Source organism: Oreochromis aureus, linkage group 12 (genome assembly GCF_013358895.1).
Source record: "Oreochromis aureus strain Israel breed Guangdong linkage group 12, ZZ_aureus, whole genome shotgun sequence".
In the NCBI taxonomy this organism is placed as follows: Eukaryota; Metazoa; Chordata; class Actinopteri; order Cichliformes; family Cichlidae; genus Oreochromis; species Oreochromis aureus.
In genome coordinates this window covers 8,304,924-8,325,033 of record NC_052953.1, presented here as the reverse complement: position 1 = coordinate 8,325,033, position 20,110 = coordinate 8,304,924, and the positions used below count along the sequence as shown (strand labels likewise).

At 39.2% G+C, this 20,110-nt stretch overlaps 3 protein-coding genes across 3 annotated transcripts; 1 reads left to right on the top strand and 2 right to left on the bottom strand.

Annotated features, from left to right (window-relative positions):
* Positions 1-316: 316 nt before the first annotated feature.
* Positions 317-12,105, bottom strand: rnft2 (ring finger protein, transmembrane 2). The gene is made up of 10 exons (XM_031747077.2): positions 11,987-12,105; positions 11,802-11,879; positions 10,344-10,855; positions 10,182-10,258; positions 9,429-9,529; positions 8,945-9,098; positions 3,576-3,725; positions 2,198-2,263; positions 2,000-2,101; positions 317-1,286 (listed from the first exon to the last, which is right to left on the bottom strand). The coding sequence occupies exons 2-10, from the start codon at positions 11,846-11,848 to the stop codon at positions 1,152-1,154; spliced, it is 1,344 nt and encodes a 447-aa protein (XP_031602937.1). The 5' UTR covers positions 11,849-11,879; positions 11,987-12,105; the 3' UTR covers positions 317-1,151.
* Positions 12,106-12,643: 538 nt separating this feature from the next.
* spring1 (SREBF pathway regulator in golgi 1) lies at positions 12,644-16,599 on the top strand. The gene is made up of 5 exons (XM_031747051.2): positions 12,644-12,775; positions 14,780-14,936; positions 15,034-15,185; positions 15,446-15,559; positions 16,068-16,599. Exons 1-5 carry the CDS (start codon positions 12,680-12,682, stop codon positions 16,149-16,151), a joined length of 603 nt encoding a protein of 200 aa, XP_031602911.1. The 5' UTR covers positions 12,644-12,679; the 3' UTR covers positions 16,152-16,599.
* A 440-nt stretch (positions 16,600-17,039) lies between these two features.
* LOC116325585 lies at positions 17,040-19,620 on the bottom strand. Its single transcript, XM_031746534.2, has 3 exons — positions 19,485-19,620; positions 19,251-19,396; positions 17,040-18,607 (listed from the first exon to the last, which is right to left on the bottom strand). The coding sequence occupies exons 1-3, from the start codon at positions 19,516-19,518 to the stop codon at positions 18,143-18,145; spliced, it is 645 nt and encodes a 214-aa protein (XP_031602394.1). The 5' UTR covers positions 19,519-19,620; the 3' UTR covers positions 17,040-18,142.
* Between the last annotated feature and the right edge of the window lie 490 nt (positions 19,621-20,110).

The following is a 20,110-nucleotide window of genomic DNA, read 5'->3' as shown; positions in this document are numbered from 1 at the left end:
ATCACTCTGTTTTTTGTTTTTTTAATCTGTTGGGGGGAGTGTTACGTGGCTTTTTATTATAAAGAAAATGCATAGGAAGCTATGCTGTTATGCTGTCTGTGATTTCTGCAAAAAAGAAAAAAAGCTTTTTTTCCCCCTAGTATATTTAATGTAATGTGGGTAAAATTCCTGAAACTGTCTTTTATAAAGTGTATGGTCTTTATACTTTTAAAACATTTCATATGAATTTTTAGCAATCCTGATAATAAAAACATGTTTACTGAGATATATTCTTTGTGTCATTGCATTCAGACAAGAAATACACCTGATATTTGAGCTAAAGTGCTTTATTTCAAAACCAATGATCTCAGTGCTGCACTGCACATTTTCCATAAAGTCCTAGAGTCTATTAAGCAACCCGAGGGAAATTATTCTAAATAAAATACACAGTAACAACATAAATGAGGAATACAAATGGAAGACAATTTACAGTGTGGACGATTATCAGATATGTGCCTCTGATGTCCATGACAATGTATGATTATGGTGCCTGCCTGTACTACATATCAACACTTTTACAATGTACCGTTTATGGTCAGGCTACTTAAACGGCACACACCACCTTGTTCCTTATTCAGTATCTAAACATGCTTATGTTTTACCGACCACAACGTCTTCTACCTAAAGAGTACAAACTGATTTTCCATTAAGAATCATTCTGAGACATTTCATTTTCAAATAAAGTCCATTTGTAGAACTAAATCAATACATGTGATGAAATTGTAAAGACAACTCGGAGTGTATATTCTGTCACGTTTTACATTATAACCGCACTTAAAACAAACTCTTATATTAAAAAAAGTCAAATAAAAAGTTACCCATAGATTACAACAGTAGCAAACCATTGAAATTGAGCTCAAGTTTATGTTCCTTTACCACACTGATAATTTCTTTAAACATGTGGCCTCAATCACAGGCTGTATAGGAAATGATTGTTTTTAAATATATTCGATTATGGCCTTCTCAAATGCCTATAAATTTAACGTCCCCAATATATCATGTATTACCCCAATTATTCCTGGTCTGATTAGACATTTACAGAAACATCACTGTTTACCTTGCTTCAAAGTACAATTACATATCTCTGGATGCTCATGATATATTGTTAGAACTTAGTAAATTTGGAAGTGAGCTGAGGTGGTGCCATCCTTCCAGCATCTCAGGGTCTCAATGACAGTAGACCGACACAGTGGACACGTTCTCTCACGATCGAACCACAAACACAGGCATTCCTCGCAGAACACGTGCTGCAGAAAAACAAAATCTTCATTTATGTGATGGCACAAGTGTGACACATACACAGCTATGATATCTTGCTAAAAATACCAGTAAATAAGTAAATTTGTCACTTAAGCTACTCTTGTGAAAACTGCATCTAAAAAAAATGGACATAGTCACCATGAAGTCATCACGGGCCTTGTTGAGAAACATTGAGCATATTTGACAATCTATATAAGCACTTCCGAAACCAGATGTCACAACTGCAGGGAACATCTGACTGTGAAACCATGTGACATAACCACGGAAACAACAACAGCAATAATCACATGGTAGGCTTGTCCTGCATTATTGTTCTTTTGGATAAAGGGGACTGTAATTTCAAAAATTAACATCAGTCACTGAACCTAGTGACTGAGCCCTTAAGTATTTATTAGAGGATCAAGGAATCTAAAAGCTGTTTGTGACCACAGAGTCACCCTCTGCTGGCCAATAGAAAGAATGCAGGTTTGGTTTCAGACCCAGAAACTATGTCCATCTTTTATAAAAATCTATGACATAATTGTTATTTACAGATGATAACAGAGCAATAAAAGTAGGTCATATTAACTTTTAACCACACCCAAATAACAGTCACTGTATAGTGACATTCAATGACAACAATTTTGACTTTAAATGAGCCAAATAATTTGCAAAATTTACCAAATTTTTACCATTTTGTTACCAGTTAATGAACCCTTACCTGACAGAGAAGTGCAATGGGGTCTCTAAAATCAGCCTGACAAATAGCACAGACATCACCTGCCTCGCTGCACTGTTGACTGCCAGCTCTCACTCCATAACTCTGGATGACATATGCACAATCACACAAAGGAGTGAAATCTTCTGGATACTCATTTAAAATTTTTAGAAATTCTTTAAAGAAAAAAAAAAGACTGACCTGGGAGCTGCAGAGCATGACCAAGGCCTTGCGTATTGCAGATATACGTCCGCAGATGTCAAAGGACTGCAAATCAATCAAGATCAAGACAAAGCACGATTGTTTAAAAAATAAAATAAAAATGGAATTACAGCATCCCACAAGATTCCCCATTTCATCCAAAATGAAAAGGACTTAGTTTACAGACATGCGAACAGATTTACAAGTCCATATTTGGGCACACTGCTGCTTTGAAATGACAACAAAGAAACAAAAATCTATTTTATATAACTGTTCATTTCAACTCTAAAACAACAAAAATGGATTTCTTTTAGGGGCGCACCTTACTAACGTATTTCTTATCTCATTGTCTTTATATGAAATAAAGCCATTACAAATTGATCAAAAGTCCATGCTGCAAATTGTTTCAGTTACACACAAACTAGACCTTTGATAACTTCCTCCACCTACAGCCTTCTGGTTTAAGCTTGTTTCTTTGAAGTTCATTCAACTGTTGCCCAGTCATTCAACACCGTTATGACGACAATGACTCAAAGAAGCATTCATATCAGCATGCTGTTATACTAAAGTTTTGCCTGATTCTGGAAAACACCAGTGTGCTGCAACTTGTACATGGAGTACGCACATCCAGGAGATTACCTACTCAGTTGTACACCCCCATATTTAAGAAGTACAACATTTGAATCACTGTTATATTTAAAGAAAGCAAGTCAATAATTGTACCCACACATTGTAGAATGTAATGGTCTCAGAGTGTAAATCTTTGCATCATCCATAGACTCGCTCATTCAAGTTCCATATTTTCACTATTTCTGTTCTGTCACAGAATGTCGTGTCCAACTTTAAGTGAGTCACTGCTCAAGAAGTCTATTTTCAGTCTTTTTAAAGGCTGACCTTCCTGTGACCATTGACTGAGTTTTCTGCCTTCTTTCTTCCCCTGTCATGGGTCCATGAGCTGAGGTGCATTCTTACTCTGAAACTAGTGTTGCTTAAAAACACGTCAAAAGTGACAATGCTGGGGTTTTTTTGTCTTCCACCAGTTTTACACAAATTTGCAGAGGCATTACCTTTCCATACTGAGAACAGCAGACTAAATGGGCAACTACTTGTACTAATGACTTACAATTATTGGGGAGAAAAGAATGGTTGAGGAAAAGTCTGATAATTTTTAATGACCCCTCATCTGGATTCCCCCTCAAGCCAAAATTTCCATAATACCAATACATGACTGAAAATAATGACTGCATTTTGATGATTCTTTGCATAGGAGCACCACTAAAATTCTACAAGAAGTCTAAAAGTAAGTCTTTAGTGGAAACTTTCCATGCAAAACTTAAAAATAAAGGACAAAAACAATTTTGCCCTCAGGTGCTGAAACCTTGCAGAGGCTGTAGATGATGATGAGTGTGGCTCCCAGGAAGTAACTGTTTGAGGGGTCTTCTCCCATGATGTACTTGTACCACAACTGGATGGGAACAAGAGCTCGAAACAGCTGGCTCAGCTCCTCGATCAGCAGGTAGAACTTACCCTGCACAAACACACATGATATTAAAAACTACAGCAACAGCTGAGACTTCAATTATTCAGTGTCAGTGACTAAATGTGGCCATGTAAACTGAATGGCAGCACATCTGAAAAAGACACAAAAAAGACACATAACCCAAGTTTCAAATATAAGGAAAAAATATATATACCCAGTGGAGACAATATGTATTCTTTGTCTGATCCACTCACTAACTGTCCAAAAAAGCAAAGAGGACTCAGTAGCTCCAGGGCACTCTTCTATCTAGTCGAGAGCAGTGTGGTATTAAAAGCTTAAAACAGCATGCCTCCAGCCCAAACGTGGCCGCTGTCCAGATCTCAGCAGTTTCACAGCAGTACAAGCAATTTCCTCACACTGCAAGGGAAACTGGCAGCGGCTCTTTCCACCTGCTACCCAGTGCCCACATTAAGCTCAGCCCTATGGGGGCTCGCTAGCTATCTTTAAAGGGCCTCCCTTCCGTAATCACAGAGTAGAAATGTACTTCTGTCCCCACTGCCACAAAGTGTGTTAAGTGAATTGGGGACGGTTAAAAGCGGAGGCGAACAAAACGAAGGCAAACTTGATTCCCCGATTGCCCCGGCTTGCATAATGACTTCCTGGATGATAGCTGACAAAGATTGATGACGGTGGGTAAAGAGGCACAAGCAGCTGGGTAGGTAGGGGAAGAAGACCTCTACTAGCTACTAATTCATCTTCCTTATTGTCCCCTCAGTCTGGCATCCCACAGTGCCCATCACGCCCACGCAAAAACTGTCAAATTTAAAGTTTGGAGATGAGCCAGCCAGTGTGAGTAGCAGACACTGCTTGAGTAGTCCTTAGCTTAGCCATTACTGTACATTTTTATCTACAAGAGTGGAATTTACATTACTCAGAAAGGATTCGGCAAACAAAACGTGTAGTTGGTACTGTCATAGCTTATTCTTACTTCCTCTGACTGGCACACTGTGGGTCATTCTTTTAGGGCTGTCGCAATATCCAATGTTATTTTGGACCTCAAAACAAAAAAGGATGCACTAATATTATCACAATATGAATAAAATAACAGCAATAATAGCGTCACTCAAATTTAGCTATATATAAAATACGAGTGTATGGAGTCGGTAAGAAAGTTACACAAGAAGAACAATTACAGTGACAGTTACACAGAAACTGCAAGCTGGACAAATCTTATCACTAAAATGTAAAAATTGTGTGCTTCATCTTTTAGCCACACAGTTATTCAATTCACCCAAAACATGAATTTACTTTGTTTTACACTGCTTTACATGTAATACAATTTGACTTTGTATGACTCTTCAAACTAAAGAAGAACTTTAACAATGAGATTTAGTTACTGGAACTTGCTGGACGCTCCTGTTTGAGTCATTTTTTCCACAGCTACCGAAAGTCTAAAACGGAAATCTTTCTGGCGTAGGCAGAACAAACATTTAAAATAATTTTTGTGCATTCTTTACCTTCTTTAGTTTAATATTTTTATCTTATTTGTCCTGCCATATAGTATTTTATTTTACAGAGCTGCATTTCTGTGCAAAGGTCTTGCGCAAATGCTCACTTCTTTATATTGTTCTTCCAAGGAACCAGCCTTTCTTGTCATTTTTAAAAAAAAAAAGTGGTCTTCAGCAAAAGTTTTCCAGGTTTTCTGAAGGTCTTTTAAAGGTTTTCTTTGGGCATTGGCAGCTTTGTCATGCAGTCCAGTCTTTGTACTCGACCATTTTCAGTTGAACGCTTGTCTTGTTTTTTTTAAACACTAAACACTGACCTATCGATCCTCCACGCATTTAAAAAAGAGACACCTAATTCAATGGATGAACCAGTGTTGGGATCAAGGAATCAATTGTAAATTGTATCTTCAGGCACTTTGTCACTAGCAGAGTATTAAAAAAAATCTAGAGTTGAATAAATGGGAAATTCACCAACAAGGTGATTCCCAAAGACCTTAGCCAAATAGCTATTGCCATATCTCAGCATGGTCTGCAGTGTGTGTCCTTAAAAGAAAAAAAATGAGGAAACTAGACAAGAGAAGGACTAAAGAAGAAGTCAAGGCCCTAAAAATGATCTACAGTAGATTACAGTACCTGAAAGTCATGTTCTTAAGAAATAGAGGAAAAAAAAAAAAATCCAAAGACTCTGTGTCAGGTCTTTGATATGCATACCTGCGATATGCATTTATTTTATAGTAATTTCTCTACTTTTGGGATATATTAGGTATATCTTATGTATTTAAAATATATGCATTTAAAACTCCATATTAGCACGACTGAAATTAGGGACAACTTGATAACACTGAAAATACATGTTTAGTAATTACCCATTAAATAAGATTCAAGCAAAAGCAGTTTTATGAGTATATGCCTTTAAAACATAACCGTCATGGAACTTGTGATTGCATGCCCGCTATTGCTTGTGCAAACTCGTGCTGACTGCAGTGATTATGTGGAATCATTAGTGTATCCACAGCTGGACACAGTAATGAATCCAAAAGGCAGATTATATGACTTCATGGGGTTCAGAACAGACAGCACTGTCTGGCTTCAATGAGAAAAAAAGCTGAGAATTGATGATACAATTGGGGATTACCAAAAACTTAACGCGTCCCATCAGAACTGTGAAGCTTCAATCCGTGTGTGTATATTTGTGCGTTTGTGAGCGGAGGATACAGGTAATGGTCCAGCTCCAGGGAGGGATGACCTCACCTCTGCAATCCCCTCGAGGGCAAATGAGCTCAGTTGCTGGCTGGTGTGGTTCTGATAGGCCTCTAGGTTTGTTTATCAGTGGAAAATTTAATCCTAACACTCTGTAACTCCCCCCTCCTCTACCTCCCATTTAACGCACAAGCACACAACGGGAATACGAGCTGCACCTGTATGGAAATCAAAGAGTGTGTGTGTGTGTGTGTGTGTGTGTGTGTGTGTGTGTGTGTGTGTGTGTGTGTGTGTGTGTGTGTGTGTGTGTGTGTGTGTGTGTGTGTGTGTGTGTGTGTGTGTGTGTGTGTGTGTGCGCGCATTTGCAGTCATACTTTGTCGCCTCAGGCCAGAAAAAAAACCACACAAGCAGACACCCGAACTCACAAGGCTCACCTAAGGAGTACCGTTTAAAACCTAATGAATACAAAACAGTTTCACACTGTGACCCTTTAGCACTTTGTTCACTCAGTGGAGTATTTCATCATAGTTTAGCAAATTTTCTTTTTTCACCTCATGAACCGAGCTTAACAACTTTACGAGTGAGCACTCTGTAACCTGACATGTTGTGAACAAGCATGAATACTGCCTTTTGACAGAAACTTGGCTTAGATGTCTTTCAAGTTTGCTATACAATCTTACAACATATACAACCTGGTCTTTCATTAATGAGTTAAAGAGAAAGAAAGGTTTTTGATCAAGTTGTTCTAAATTTTATAATTTGCAGTGTGATAATCAAAGAAGAAAAGAATGACATGATCTGGAAAGTAAAGATGCTCAGTTTTGGCAAAAGCCTAATCACAATTAATCAGTTGTATGGCCAATAATTCTAATCTCAATTATTTGATATTTTATGATTTTTCATGAACTTAAACATTTGCATTTGATTCACTTCTTTTTCAAATAAAGGATTTGCTTGGTTTTAATTAGAAATCGCATGAAAAGCAAACGTGAACGTGGCCAAAGACATAGGTCATCTGGTTGTGAGTATATGACCCTTCCTGCAAAGTCACCTGGCAGTCGCTCCTTGCCTGCAGCCTCCACTGCAGGAGGCCTACAGATGAAGGCAACAAGATGACCGGGCTGAATGTGCTTGCAAGACCAGCATGGTAGCCATGGGGAGAGAGACTGAGAACATAAAGCCAACAAACAACTGATCGCCAAAAGGGCACACTGTGAGAAATCCCCCGAGACCTTGCAACCATTAAATTGCCTTCCACAAGTTTACCTACCGAAATCTTTTATGTCTATTACTGCTTGTTAACGAAAGACTCTTTTTCCATCATCTTGGTCTTAAATGAGCTAAATAATGAGTAAAATTGAACTTTTAGGGAGGAGCAAAAGAGGACTGCTGTCAAGGAAAGGAGTGCGCTTGATTTTCAACACAGACAAAATGATTGCTTTATGGTGAAAGTCAGTGCAAAGAAGAATTCATTTTATCCCAACTACCTTGTTTTGATAAGCACTGAAAACCAGTTAGTTACAATTCACATCTGATTCACTACACAGTACTAATAATAGAAGAAAACTGCAAGAGTTTCAGCAAATTCAACTACAGATTCACCATAAGCAGCAGACAGACCGTAAGAAACACCACAACTTGATATTCATTCTTGTTGTGTTCTATGAAATTCACATAGCAACCACAAAAATACAGCTGGCATGCAGATATCGGTTCACTGCATCACTATCTGATGAAGAAATCTATATGACTCTTACATCACTCTGACCAGACCTGATGACAGAGTAATGACCACAGTGTTTCAGATTAAAACCGCTGCCCAGTCACAGCGGAAGGACCTGGTTGAGATGATTCAGCTATCTGACTATTATACCTTCTGGACACATTCTAAATGAAGTTTTTCCAAACATGTGCAAAATCTGAACATTTCTACTGGACATCGGTCTAAGTGGAAGAAAATTACTGCAGTGGTCCCCAAACCCCGGCCCACAGACCGGTACCGGTCCATGAGTCGTTTGGTACCGGGCCGTGAGAGTGGAGGCTCGGGTGTGAAATTTATGGTTTTCAGGGCTTTAATCGTTAACTCGGTTTCCCTGGGTCTTTTCCCGTGTTGTAATTGTGTGTCTTATTTTGAAAGAAATGTTTACACGTTACCATAGCGGCCAAAGAGCATTAAGGGGCAGAGAGGAGGATGTTACTCTCAATGTCGTTGGCGCATTTCAGGAGGACGCTGCTAATAAAGTTACACAATTACACAGTGAATTTGCATTTATTATTATTTTTACAAAATACCACAGTTTTCGTCTTGGTCGTATCATTTTATTTTGTTGTATTTATCCACGACACCTTAAAGGCTGGTCCGAGAAAATATTGTCTAACATTAAACCAGTCTGTGGCACAAAAAAGGTTGGGGGCCGCTGAATTAATGGATACTTATTTCTTAATTTACACTTTCACTGAAATCAAAATGTTGTCTTGGTCTCTGTATCTTTTTTAACATGAAAAAAACCCTGCATTTTCAGTAAAAAGCTCTAGAAAATGAATGAATCTGGATTTCTTACCCTGGATTTGAATGCCAGGAGAATCTTAGGCAGAAAGAGGACAAAGCATTTCAGGATGATGGTGACGTACTTAAGTACAAAATCTGTGATGCCCACTGCCCAGATCAGATCAAAGAAATCAAAGCTGTTGAGGATGGGCTTGGCAAATATGAGGCTAGAAGAGAAAAGAAAATTACTCAGTGACTCACTGTCAAGAATGGTGTTGCTTACACTTAGGATCGTCTAATGACAAACAACAGCAAGAAAAGATGTCAGAACATAATGTCAGAAACTGTGGAAACAAAACAACAAAATAAACAAAAATACTCACAGGACAAGATCAGACAAGAACGGGAACACTGCCTGAAGGAAATGGAAGTAAAAATAAAATGCACAACACAAAAATGAATGGGGAAAAACATAAATGTATATGTAGAAAAAATAAAAATAAAATGGCAGGCAAAGAAACACAGAACTACTATAAAAATATGTGCTTGTACACTACCTGTTGTGCAGCTCTTCATGACTAAATGTGTAGTAGATATACACGATGTTCCCTCCAAGGAACATGATGATCCATAGAGCAACAAATACAGAACGTTCCTCCTGGTAACAGAGACATAGAGGGATTTCAAGCAACATGCACCATACATTTCTTCTAAATGTGCTGTAATGTGCTAGTATTTCAAATAATGCTGCAAACTAACAGAATGCTTGGTGTGTTATGAGTTTGTTTGAATGTGAAAGACCATGTACACATAGACCTTTCTCACATAAAAAGTCTATTTTTAAAGGTATTTCAATGATTATACACCAAATTGATTTATGATGTTTAGAATAAGGCTTATTCAGTGCATATATTTCTCTATGCTCATCAAGACCAACAACGATGATGAATTAATCCACCTACAAAATCTTCTGTTTACCAAAAAATGATTACACTTAATATTTTTTTTACAATACAGCTCTGTTGTAGTCCAATTGTTATTGAAACTGCACTACATTACATTTAACACACAATATCATCAAAAAATGCATCAGTGCATTCTGTTTTAACATCACTAAAAATATTATTTAATACTAATTTCTAATTTAATATCATTTAATATTTTTATTAAGTATAATAATGAGAAATAAGGAACATAATTACATCTTTCAGTAATAATTACTGTGCTAAAATACTGTGCTAAAAACCTTAGCGTGAATCTCATCTAAGAATAAAATAGCTATACTTCTTGGATTTTGTTCCCCCCTTTACCCGTAATGATACTTGGTGCCTTAAAGTGGAATTGGCATAGGCAAACGTGCTGGCCATCCCCACACAGACAGCAATTCCTGCGAGAGAGGTGCAACATCATCAGTGCATGAGAGGTACCGTTAAACAATCTTAGCCACATTAGTCCTCCACAAGCTGAAATACCTAGTTTATGCTGAAAGCAGACTTTAGCCAACAAAATAAGGATGAAGGGGAAGCCTCTCTGTAGCCAGGTGACCACTGCTTTCAACTCAGACAAAGCTGGGGCCGGGGTGGACTGGTCTTCCTGGGCCTCCTCCCTGGAGCTGTGCCTTTCTGAGCCAGCTGCTGTGGTAGCCTGCTGGAGCAGGGACGAGGTCCTGTGCTGCAGGGGCTGGTGGTGGAAGTGGTGATGGTGATGATGGTGCTGAGGAGGCCGAGGGAGAAAAGGTCCACCCTCTGTCCGATGGGGACCCCCTTCTTCTCTGGATGATGCTGTCATCTGGATAAAAACTTCAGGGGGAGAGCCCAAGACTAAGCCGGCTGCCTGGAATTGGGCAGAGGAGACAGAGCTGGAGGGGACACCGACAAGGCCTGAGAAGATCTGCTGGGGAGAAGCGGGCGAGTCAGGCTTCAGGCAGTCAAACACACCACCCTCATCCAGGCTGCTTTCTGATCCCAGAGTTTGGCTTCGGCTCCTAAATGGAGAAAAATTGCACGTGGTATAGTATGCAGTCTTTAAATAATCATGAGGATCTTAGTCTGTGTAGTGTGTTCTCCAATTATCAGAAAACAGACAAAACTTCTAGGGACAAAAATGCTTTTTTCTTTTACTCCAAGTCACAGATATTACATTGAGACTGATGATAAAACTTGACTAGTTTGGCTTTTGGTTGGAGTTTTTCTTAAAAAGGGGTTAAATGTGTTTTGGGTTTGTTTGTTTTTTCCCTCCATACATTCATTTTCTGTCACTTAGGCCAGTTTGGGTTGCAGAGAAGCCTAAAGCTCCCTCTTCAGAGCCACGTCCTCTAGCTCTTTTGCTGGGGACACTGAGACATTCCCAAGCCACCTCAGAGACATAATCTCTTGAGCGTACCTTGGGTCTTCCCCAAGGCCTCCTCACGGTAGGGCATGCCCCAAACACCTCACCCAGGAGGCATTCAGGTGGTCCAGATGTCAGATGCCCAAACAACTTCAACTGGTTCATTCATTGCAGAGGAGTAAAAGCTTTATTCTGAGTTCCTCCTGTATGACCGAGGTCCTCAGCGTGTCTCTAAGGGCCAGCCTGAGCGCCATTCATTTCCGCTGCCAGTCTATGTGATGTTGTTCACTGAATTCATTTAACTAAATGCATTTTTAGCTCCAATTTTTTATTCTGGCAAAATGAATTGATGCCGGTCTAAAACACCTTGCAGTCAAAAAGGGGTTAACTCCTTTTGTTTTGTGCTGAGAGTACTTAAGAGGGATAAGGCAACAAATGGAGCGAGGCCAAACTCAAAGTGTTGCAACAATGTTGGAAAGCACATATGACCTACAATTGCAAATATGTGGCCTTGCCAAAACTACCAAGGAAGCATACAGGCCGTGCAGGCAGAAGGGGTGACAAAAGCATCTGTGCATTTGTGCAGCAGCTCCTTTCCCCACCTTTCAGAGGGCATGCCATCCGTGTTGCTGCTGTGTCTCCTCTGCATGGCATAGCGATCATCACCACATGGTCCAGTCCTGTAAACGCACAAATCCACAGTATCATCACCAGTATGTGACTCACAGAAGCTGCTCTTTTTGCATGCATCCGACAATAAAGTGACCAAACATATAAACCACTTTACCTGAATTAATGCGGTGTACTGGGCTACAGCTCTTGTCATGGTTATTGTAAATGGTTAGCTACACAGTTACTGCTGTCCAGACGATCCGCTCGGGAAACTTCCGGTGTGGCGTCACTAAGACCGCCATCTACCAATCAGCATCTTCTTTCCGACCACACCACATCCGTGCTGGGGATTTGTTTTGCTGATGCTGGATGTCAGATTTTGCTGACAAAAAAATCCCACCGTTTCTTCTTACTAGACGTAATTTTGGACATTATCGAATTATTATCTACAGAGGAGACGAAGAAGCGTTATTAAATAGCGTCATAGCTTGTTGGTTATCGCGCCTCATTATTTATCTAGCAACACCGAAAGCAGACGGCAGCTAGCTAGCAGGCTAACAAAGCTGGCATTTACAGTGAAACACTATTAGCTTGCATGTCCAGCGCGTAATTCAGTAGTTTCAAAGCAGACATTACATTTAAAGGTTGCTATTGTGAGTTTAAGAATTAAAGCATGGGTTAGCTACAGTTAGCTATTTTCCGTCTATGTCCTATATTTGCATTCTTATAACACCAGCTGAGCTAGCTTTACATTATTTGCAGTTAGCCCTTTCATATTCCTGAAAATTGAAGACAGCCAGAGAACTGCTATCCGTGGAGGTTTGATGTGTTGGGCTGTCACTTGCATTTCCCCAAAGCAAGCCATGCTATGATGGTGCTACGGCGGCTACTGAGAAAACGCTGGGTGCTGGGAGTCGTCTTTGGACTCTCCCTCATCTACTTTCTGACCAGCACACTCAAACAGGTACAGAAACTCACACTGAGATAAGTCGGTTACAGAAAAAACATGCAAAGGGAAAAAAAGATCTAGTCACTTTCTTTTTTTCTTTTCTTTGTAAAAGCAAAAAACACACTACATACCAATTCTAAATAGGAAACTAAACACTCACGCATTAGTAGGAAGCTGTATCAATAACTTATATCCAAGCTACTACCTTGTCCAAATAATTATTCTTCTGAATAATCACAATTTGTGGCATTATTTTTTGAAAGTTTAGATGGGTCTAATATTACAGACTTTTACCAGCATCTAAACAATAATTTCCGCCCACTTTTTTGACAGATTTCTAAATTAAAATGTTTGTGCTTTCTGTTTTGTGTGTGTATGTGTTCCTCAAGCTTGGGTCCTCTACCAGCAGCCTGAGAATGTGAGGGCTCTGATCTTAGCTGTTCCTATGACTGCACTCTTCTGGACAGGCCTCTGATGGTCAGCCTGCAGTCTGCTGGAGCCACTCTTCAATTTTGGGGCTTACAGCTCGTATCACTGGGGCCACTTGACTTTTCCTTCCACATCTGCGTCAGTTGTTCCTTCAGCTTCTCAGTTTTCTCATGCTTTCTTTCTGAAGTTGTTGTCCTATGCGATAGAGACACTTGCAGTCTCCTGCTTTTTGTCAGCCACCACTTTGTCTGTGTGGCTGGCCATCAGCTTCTTCTCTGTCTTGAAAATCCCACAGGGTCTTAGCCCTGCAGTTCTCAGCCAGCAGGAATTAGTAGACTTCTAAAACACATACGCATAGATATTCCTGTACACTATCCCAGCCACTTGATTGGTCCTCTCAATGTATGTTGTCCCTTCTTGCATCTTACATTCTGCCGCTGTGTGCTGGATAGTTCTAGGACGCCTTTGCACAGTCTGCAGCTTGGCTTCTGTCAGCTGTGGTAGACTCCTGCCTCTATGGATCTGGTGCTTACGGCCTATTCTTGTGATGCCATGAGCAGCCTCTGTGCTGTCCTTTAAGTCTCTAGCCACTGGTAGGATTTCTTGATGTCAGCCACTTCCTCCATCTGTTGATGGTACACCCCATGTAGGGGCTTGGTCTTGTATGATAGCTCCTCCTGTTCCTCATCACCAGCTGCCTTCAGTCAGCTGAGGACCTCATAGAGCAGCTTAACTTGGAGGCTCTCTGTCCGATGCATTAATGGAGGCTCCATGTTTCCTCCTGGATTGTGGCTCTGACACTCATTAATCCTCTTTATTCCTCTCGCTGTTGCTCACAAAGCCTCAGGGTGATGGCCTTTGGGTGAATAACTCTGTGCATTGTGAGGTATTTTGACATCAGTGGCACCTGTGGCCCTCTCAGTTTTATTATTATTATTATCATTATTATTATTGTTATTGTTATTATTATTATCTTATCTGATGAATACCATTGAGCTGACCACTCTGCCTTCTGGCAGCTCCACCTCTTCAGTCCAGATCATCTTTGCTCTCTTTCTAACCATTCAGCCACACACTCACTCAGTCTGAATGACACCTCAATGCTCATGTGCGGACTCATGTGCCTATTCAGTTTGGTTACGGTGATGCTGTGCAGGACTTTGCTTTTCCTTGAACTGTACTTTTCTGGACAAAGATGTCGGTTTTCATTCCTGGAATCTGCTTTTTCACTGCCCAGAGTGTTCCGATCATCACAGTGGCCACTGTTCCCCTCTCCTTGCACATCTTCTCTGGCTCTTCTCTCAGCCCTTGGTATTTCTCAAGCTTCATGTGTTTCTTCATCCTGGTGTTGCTACTGCTTGGTATTGCTACATTGATCACTGTGGCCTTCTTCCTCTACTTGTCTTCTTCATTGTTGAAACAGTGGCTATAGTTTCTCGAAACATTACTGTTATTGACGGATATTATTATCTGTCAGAATAATAATATAGTGAATTTAGAATAGGGTTATATGCTCAACCATATTCTGAAATTTATGTTGCTCTTCATTAGCTTTCTATGACCCGTTTCTTGTATGTGTGCATTTTTCAGGAGGAGCGGACCATACGAGACCGCACACTCTTAGAAGTTAGAGATTCAGATCATCGCATCCCCTGGAAAGTCCGCTTTAACCTGGGGAACAGCAGCCGACAGATCACTCAGTGTAGAAATTCCATCCAGGGCAAGACACTGCTTACAGACGAACTTGGTGAGTAATAAATCTATTACTCACCACCATACAGTGATAACACATCTGATGTTGCCTGTAACCAGTGCCTATCCTAATCTGCATTAATGTTTTACAGGATATGTCTGCGAGAGAAAAGACTTGCTCGTTAATGGCTGCTGTAACGTCAATGCTCCCAGCACCAGACAATACATTTGTAAAAGTTGCCTGGCCAATGGATGCTGTAGCATCTATGAGTATTGCGTGTCATGCTGTCTCCAGCCCGATAAGGTAATCTGTCACATCAAGGGCCTTCAGGATCATCGCGTTTAACTTTCATCAGAAAAGGCTTATCTGCCCACATGCTGCATTTCACAAAACCTTTGCATGCACACATTTGAAACCAAAGATATCATTTAAAATTGCATATTGCGTTTGCATTTTATGCAAAGCAGTGCATGCAATGGGAAGAGATAATAAATCTAAGTGATTATAAATCTATACATGTTTTTTGTACATGTTCAATTTCTTATCTTTCTATTTTTGTTCAGCAACTTCTTCTTGAGCGCTTCCTGAATCGTGCAGCTGAAGGTTTCCAGAATCTTTTCACTGCTGTCGAGGATCATTTTGAGTTGTGTCTGGCCAAGTGTAGGACATCTTCACAAGTAAGTTCAACAGAAGAAACAAACATGAATTGTTAGATTTTCCAAACCAGTTTTAAAGTGCTGACCCATACAGATCATAATAACAATAACTGTAATCATTTGGAAACAAAGGAATAGTGAAAGTAGTAGTCTGGCGGATATGCAACAACACTTATCCTTATCTCTTGACATTCAAAGTCGATATTTCGCTCATACGTTTATCTGTATTTTATAGACAGTTGTTGACAAAAGATAAGCTTTTTATTTGAACTTGATGTATCACTATGACACATACTGATAGAATTTTCTCGTGAATTTCCTGAGACAGTTGGTTCATTTAGAAATTTTAAAAACTCCCAAAAATTAAAAAAAAAAAAACGGAAACTGAATCTTGGCTAATCTCAGTGTAAATCACTGAATCTGCACAGGCTTTGAATATTTTCAATACTGTGAAAGTATTGAGAAGAGCAATATATGCTTTGTGAAAAAACTTTTTTCTTTTCTCATTTCTGTTTTTCCCCTTCTCCAGAGCGTTCAACATGAAAACACATACCGAAACCCTCAAGCAAAGTACTGCTATGGTGAGAGTCCTCCAGAACTTCTGCCTGTATGAGCCTATTTGACTTGTTTCTGATGTTTAGTAATCGAAGAGCAATGGAATAGCAACTGACAAGTAAGGGTATTTGTTGAAGAGATGGTGCATATGAAATGCTTGGACAATTTTGCAGTATTGTGGCAAAGAGATGAAGGAATCCAAGACCAACCTCAAAAAGGACAAAACGCTGTATGCTTTTTTTTTTTCTTCTTTTTTTTAATTATTTACACTTCATAAGTGCATAATACGCTTTATCCGTTCATCCGTGATGATCATCAGGTCTACTTAACAGGCAGCTCATCCATCAACATTTGCTTCAAACAAGTCATAAAGTCATGTCATAAAATCCAATGAACCTTTCTGTTTTGTTCTGAACATTTTAAAATGGCAAAGAATGTGTCCTAACCTCTGTGTATAGTGCATGCAGATGAAATGCTTATTTAATAAAAGGGACTGTGAAACTGAATGAGTTTCTATTTCTGCGTTTTTTTTCTCTAAATGGTGACATGTAGATTTTGTAGTAGTGTGGCTTAAATGGCAGTTTAACTCTCTAGCACAGCGGTCCCCAACCTTTTTTTTGTGCTCAACAATATTTTCAACCGGCCTTTAAGGTGATAAATACAACAAAATAAAACTAGATGTAGAAAAAAAGAAGATTTATTCATAACACACGTTAACGATAAAAAGCGATAACAAAATAACGCTGAAAACCGATAAAAACCTGAAAACCATACATTTCACACCTGAGTCAACTCTAACTCTCCGGTCAGAGGCCGAGGGGTGGGGACCGCTGCTCTAGCAGGTTTTATTTAACTAAAATAACAGTGGTAGATAATGTCATGCATTCAAATTTTGTTAAGCTTGTGGCTCTAAAGCACCGGGAAGAAAATCAAACAAGACAGATCATTTGAAATAACAGCTGTTTTGTTTTTATTTTAAAAAAATCAATAGTTATGGTGAATAAATATATGGTCCACAGAAAAGAAAGATAATGCAAGGAATTTCAGTATAAATTACAGTATAAAAATCAAAATTTGATTAAGATTTGAAAATATACAAACATTTAATACAACCTCATTGTTTCTTTATGTTATTTGGAGTCCAAACTAATGGCTCTCTGTAAGTTATTGCTATCTGTTTCTTTCTACCTCAGGCAATGTAGCCCCCACACAAGGGATAGTTGGTCAGAGCAAAACAATTAATCACTGTGAAGGCTGAGGAAAACAAACTGTCATAATTAGGAAATGTATTAGAGGCATTTCTCATTTTCCTGGTTGGCAAGTTGATTAATTACTGCCACAGGGGAACATGTTGATTGCTTTGAGCTATCAGGTTTGGAACAAAGACATTTCTGATAACACTTTTATGGTAGCAACATGACGTTTTGGTAAACGGAGATATTTTCTTTATTAGAATTTGTTGAGATGGTTGTTATCATTCACACCTGTGATATCAAATGTGAAGCGTCAAATAGCAGCCAGTTAGAAAAAGATAAAGATTGGTAAAGCAATAAAAGATCCAGCTGTTAGCGCAGCAGTACTCCGGTTTACATTTGTGAAGAGGTGCCGATTGGTGGATTTGGGTGATAGCAGACAAAAGCAGCGATTTCCACATTTTCACATATTTTTTTTTTTCTGTCAGGTTTAAGCTTGGATAATTGCCTCCCCAGTTGTGGCTTACTTAATATATGTTCTGTAGATTAGACATTTGCATGTACTTTCTCATTTAACATAATAAAAACAGCTCAATTTCCCAAAATGTCAAAGTACACCCTTCAGAGATTTTATTTAAAAAAAACCCTCTTTGGCTATTTTAACCATGTCGATTGTTATGTTTGTACTGAAATATCAGATATATTAAAGAGAGACACTGTAAAGATCCTTAATGCTTAACAGCATACTGAATGCATGAAAAAATAGTATTTAAAAGTCTAGGATGGGGGTCTAAAGAAAAGCTGCCACAAACTATAACCACATTTTCACCACAAACTCAGCTAAACTTGTTAATAATCAGAGCAGGTATCCACTCCCCTCCAGGTACTTATGAGGCTGGGTCTTTGTTACTTTACTTTTCCCATTTTTTCTTCCTCTAACATATGAAACAAACTTTTTCTCCAGCCATACCAGGTAATCCCTGGCTGCCTTTAGCAGGGTATGACTCCACTGTTTCCTCTCAAATACATGTTTAGGCATTTTAGGTGGTGATGGCTTTGAGGAACATGTACTATTAAAGATGTTGTTTATACAATTTGCAAGCATTTTAATCCTTTCAATGGTTTCCTGGAGCTTCTTGTGAAGTGAAATATTTTGGGGATTCACGTTGTTTTTCTGGTCCTCCAAGATGTCATTGAGGCCTTCATACATGAAGAGGAAGCTGCAATGAACTTTTGTCCAATTAGGAGGAGAGCTCTTCTGGACGTGGAGCTCAGGGAAGCCAGGGGACCAAATACCAAGGTGTTTTCCATTGGCTTCATCCTAAAAGAAGACAGAAGAGTGAGGTGAGGAGATGAAGACGTGTGTTGCTCATCACATGAATATGCAGCTAATCTCTTAAACTGTCTTTGAAAGGTCATGCAAGGCATCTCAGCATGAATCTATACCACAGCAAAAGAAGAAACTTAACACTAGATTTTATCCTCATAAAAATGTTCCTCCAATCCCCTACAAGGACATGTCTTGTTTATTTTGTAAAAACCAGAAAAAATACCCAGTTAGTTTAGTTAGTTAGTTTTCTGGCTGATGCGCTTTCATAGATAAAACTTGTTCAATCTAAACCCGAGATGTAATTCTCTTTAAAAAAGCAGACATCTTAATAGCAACAAAGTCCAATTTAACTGAAACTGCTTCAAAGAATGACTACCGAATTGCTATGGTACTGGCACTAAAAGTGTTTTAATCTGGAGTAACACACTCTAGGAATGAAGGCTGTGACACACCACTACTCAGCAGAGCTTTGGGAGCTGCACTGTTTTTGCGAAGTGTAAGTGATAGAAAACTTCAGACAACCTCCCCACAGCTATTGCGTCATCCAACCACACTGGCAGATTGCAAATAGCTTCACAAAGCCACTTCTCTGGGTTGCACTGGTGAGAAAATGAATAGTTTTAACGTTACTTACAAAGCATCTCAAGCTTTCATTGACCAGGCTTTCGGTCAGGGCTGTCAGGTGTTTGGGACTGCACGATGCACCTCCAGCATGTTTCTTTGTTGCATCCAAGCCGTACATCAGAATTGCCATCCAGATACAAGCCAGTTTCAGAAAACCTGTAAACCAAGTGTACAATCACAACATTTTAAATTTGGTGTGCTTTCTCATACAAACTACTTCACGTTGTTGCATGGTATACTGTACCTGCTCTATATTCTGCCATTCTAATTCTCCTCATAGTTTACTATGACAAGGGCAGTAGGCGTGTGAAATATAATTTTGCCCTATCGCTTACTTAACCATATCCTCTGATGAAGAAAGTCAACCACTGAACCAATCAATTCAGTTTCTTCTGGCAGGTCACCACCCTGCGGTATTTTTTTTTCACCTCTTGCACTAAAGGAAATTACTGATAATGATGATTAGTATTCTGTAGACTCTAGAACAGTTAGATTATAGATTTGAAAACTGAAAAAAAAAAAGAAAAACTGATATTGAGACATAAATGGGTTAGTTTCTCTGCAAAAATTTTAAAAAAGGACACTGACGAACTAGGTTGCAGATAGCAAGGGTATATGATTTTTTTAAAAACTGGCTGCTATTTATCTTATATGAGCTACATAACATAAGTGAAATTGTAGTTTGTGTAAGTGTGAAATGCATGATTATTTTTAGTTTTTAAATGAGCTTTCTTTAGTTTACGTTAGTAGTTTAGCAAGAATTCTGTGATGACATATGTACTCTATGAAATACTCTATAAATGAGTCATGCAGTACTGCGTAGATGCAACTAACCACAGCCCAACAGTTTTGACTAGTTTCATGTCCTGA

Bases quoted from the DNA above. Each gene is read 5' to 3' on its own strand.
- spring1 (XM_031747051.2), top strand. From the start codon at position 12,680: ATGATGGTGCTACGGCGGCTACTGAGAAAACGCTGGGTGCTGGGAGTC. The intron at 14,937-15,033 runs GTGAGTAATAAA...AATGTTTTACAG, and splicing joins ACTGCTTACAGACGAACTTG to GATATGTCTGCGAGAGAAAA. The intron at 15,186-15,445 runs GTAATCTGTCAC...ATTTTTGTTCAG, and splicing joins GCTGTCTCCAGCCCGATAAG to CAACTTCTTCTTGAGCGCTT.
- rnft2 (XM_031747077.2), bottom strand. From the start codon at position 11,848: ATGCAGAGGAGACACAGCAGCAACACGGATGGCATGCCCTCTGAAAG. The intron at 2,264-3,575 runs GTTTCAGCACCT...ATTGATTTGCAG, and splicing joins TCATCTACAGCCTCTGCAAG to TCCTTTGACATCTGCGGACG. The intron at 1,287-1,999 runs GTAAGGGTTCAT...GTTTTTCTGCAG, and splicing joins CCATTGCACTTCTCTGTCAG to CACGTGTTCTGCGAGGAATG.
- LOC116325585 (XM_031746534.2), bottom strand. From the start codon at position 19,518: ATGAGGAGAATTAGAATGGCAGAATATAGAGCAG. The intron at 19,397-19,484 runs GTACAGTATACC...CTTGGTTTACAG, and splicing joins AATGGCAGAATATAGAGCAG to GTTTTCTGAAACTGGCTTGT. The intron at 18,608-19,250 runs GTAAGTAACGTT...GTCTTCTTTTAG, and splicing joins ATGAAAGCTTGAGATGCTTT to GATGAAGCCAATGGAAAACA.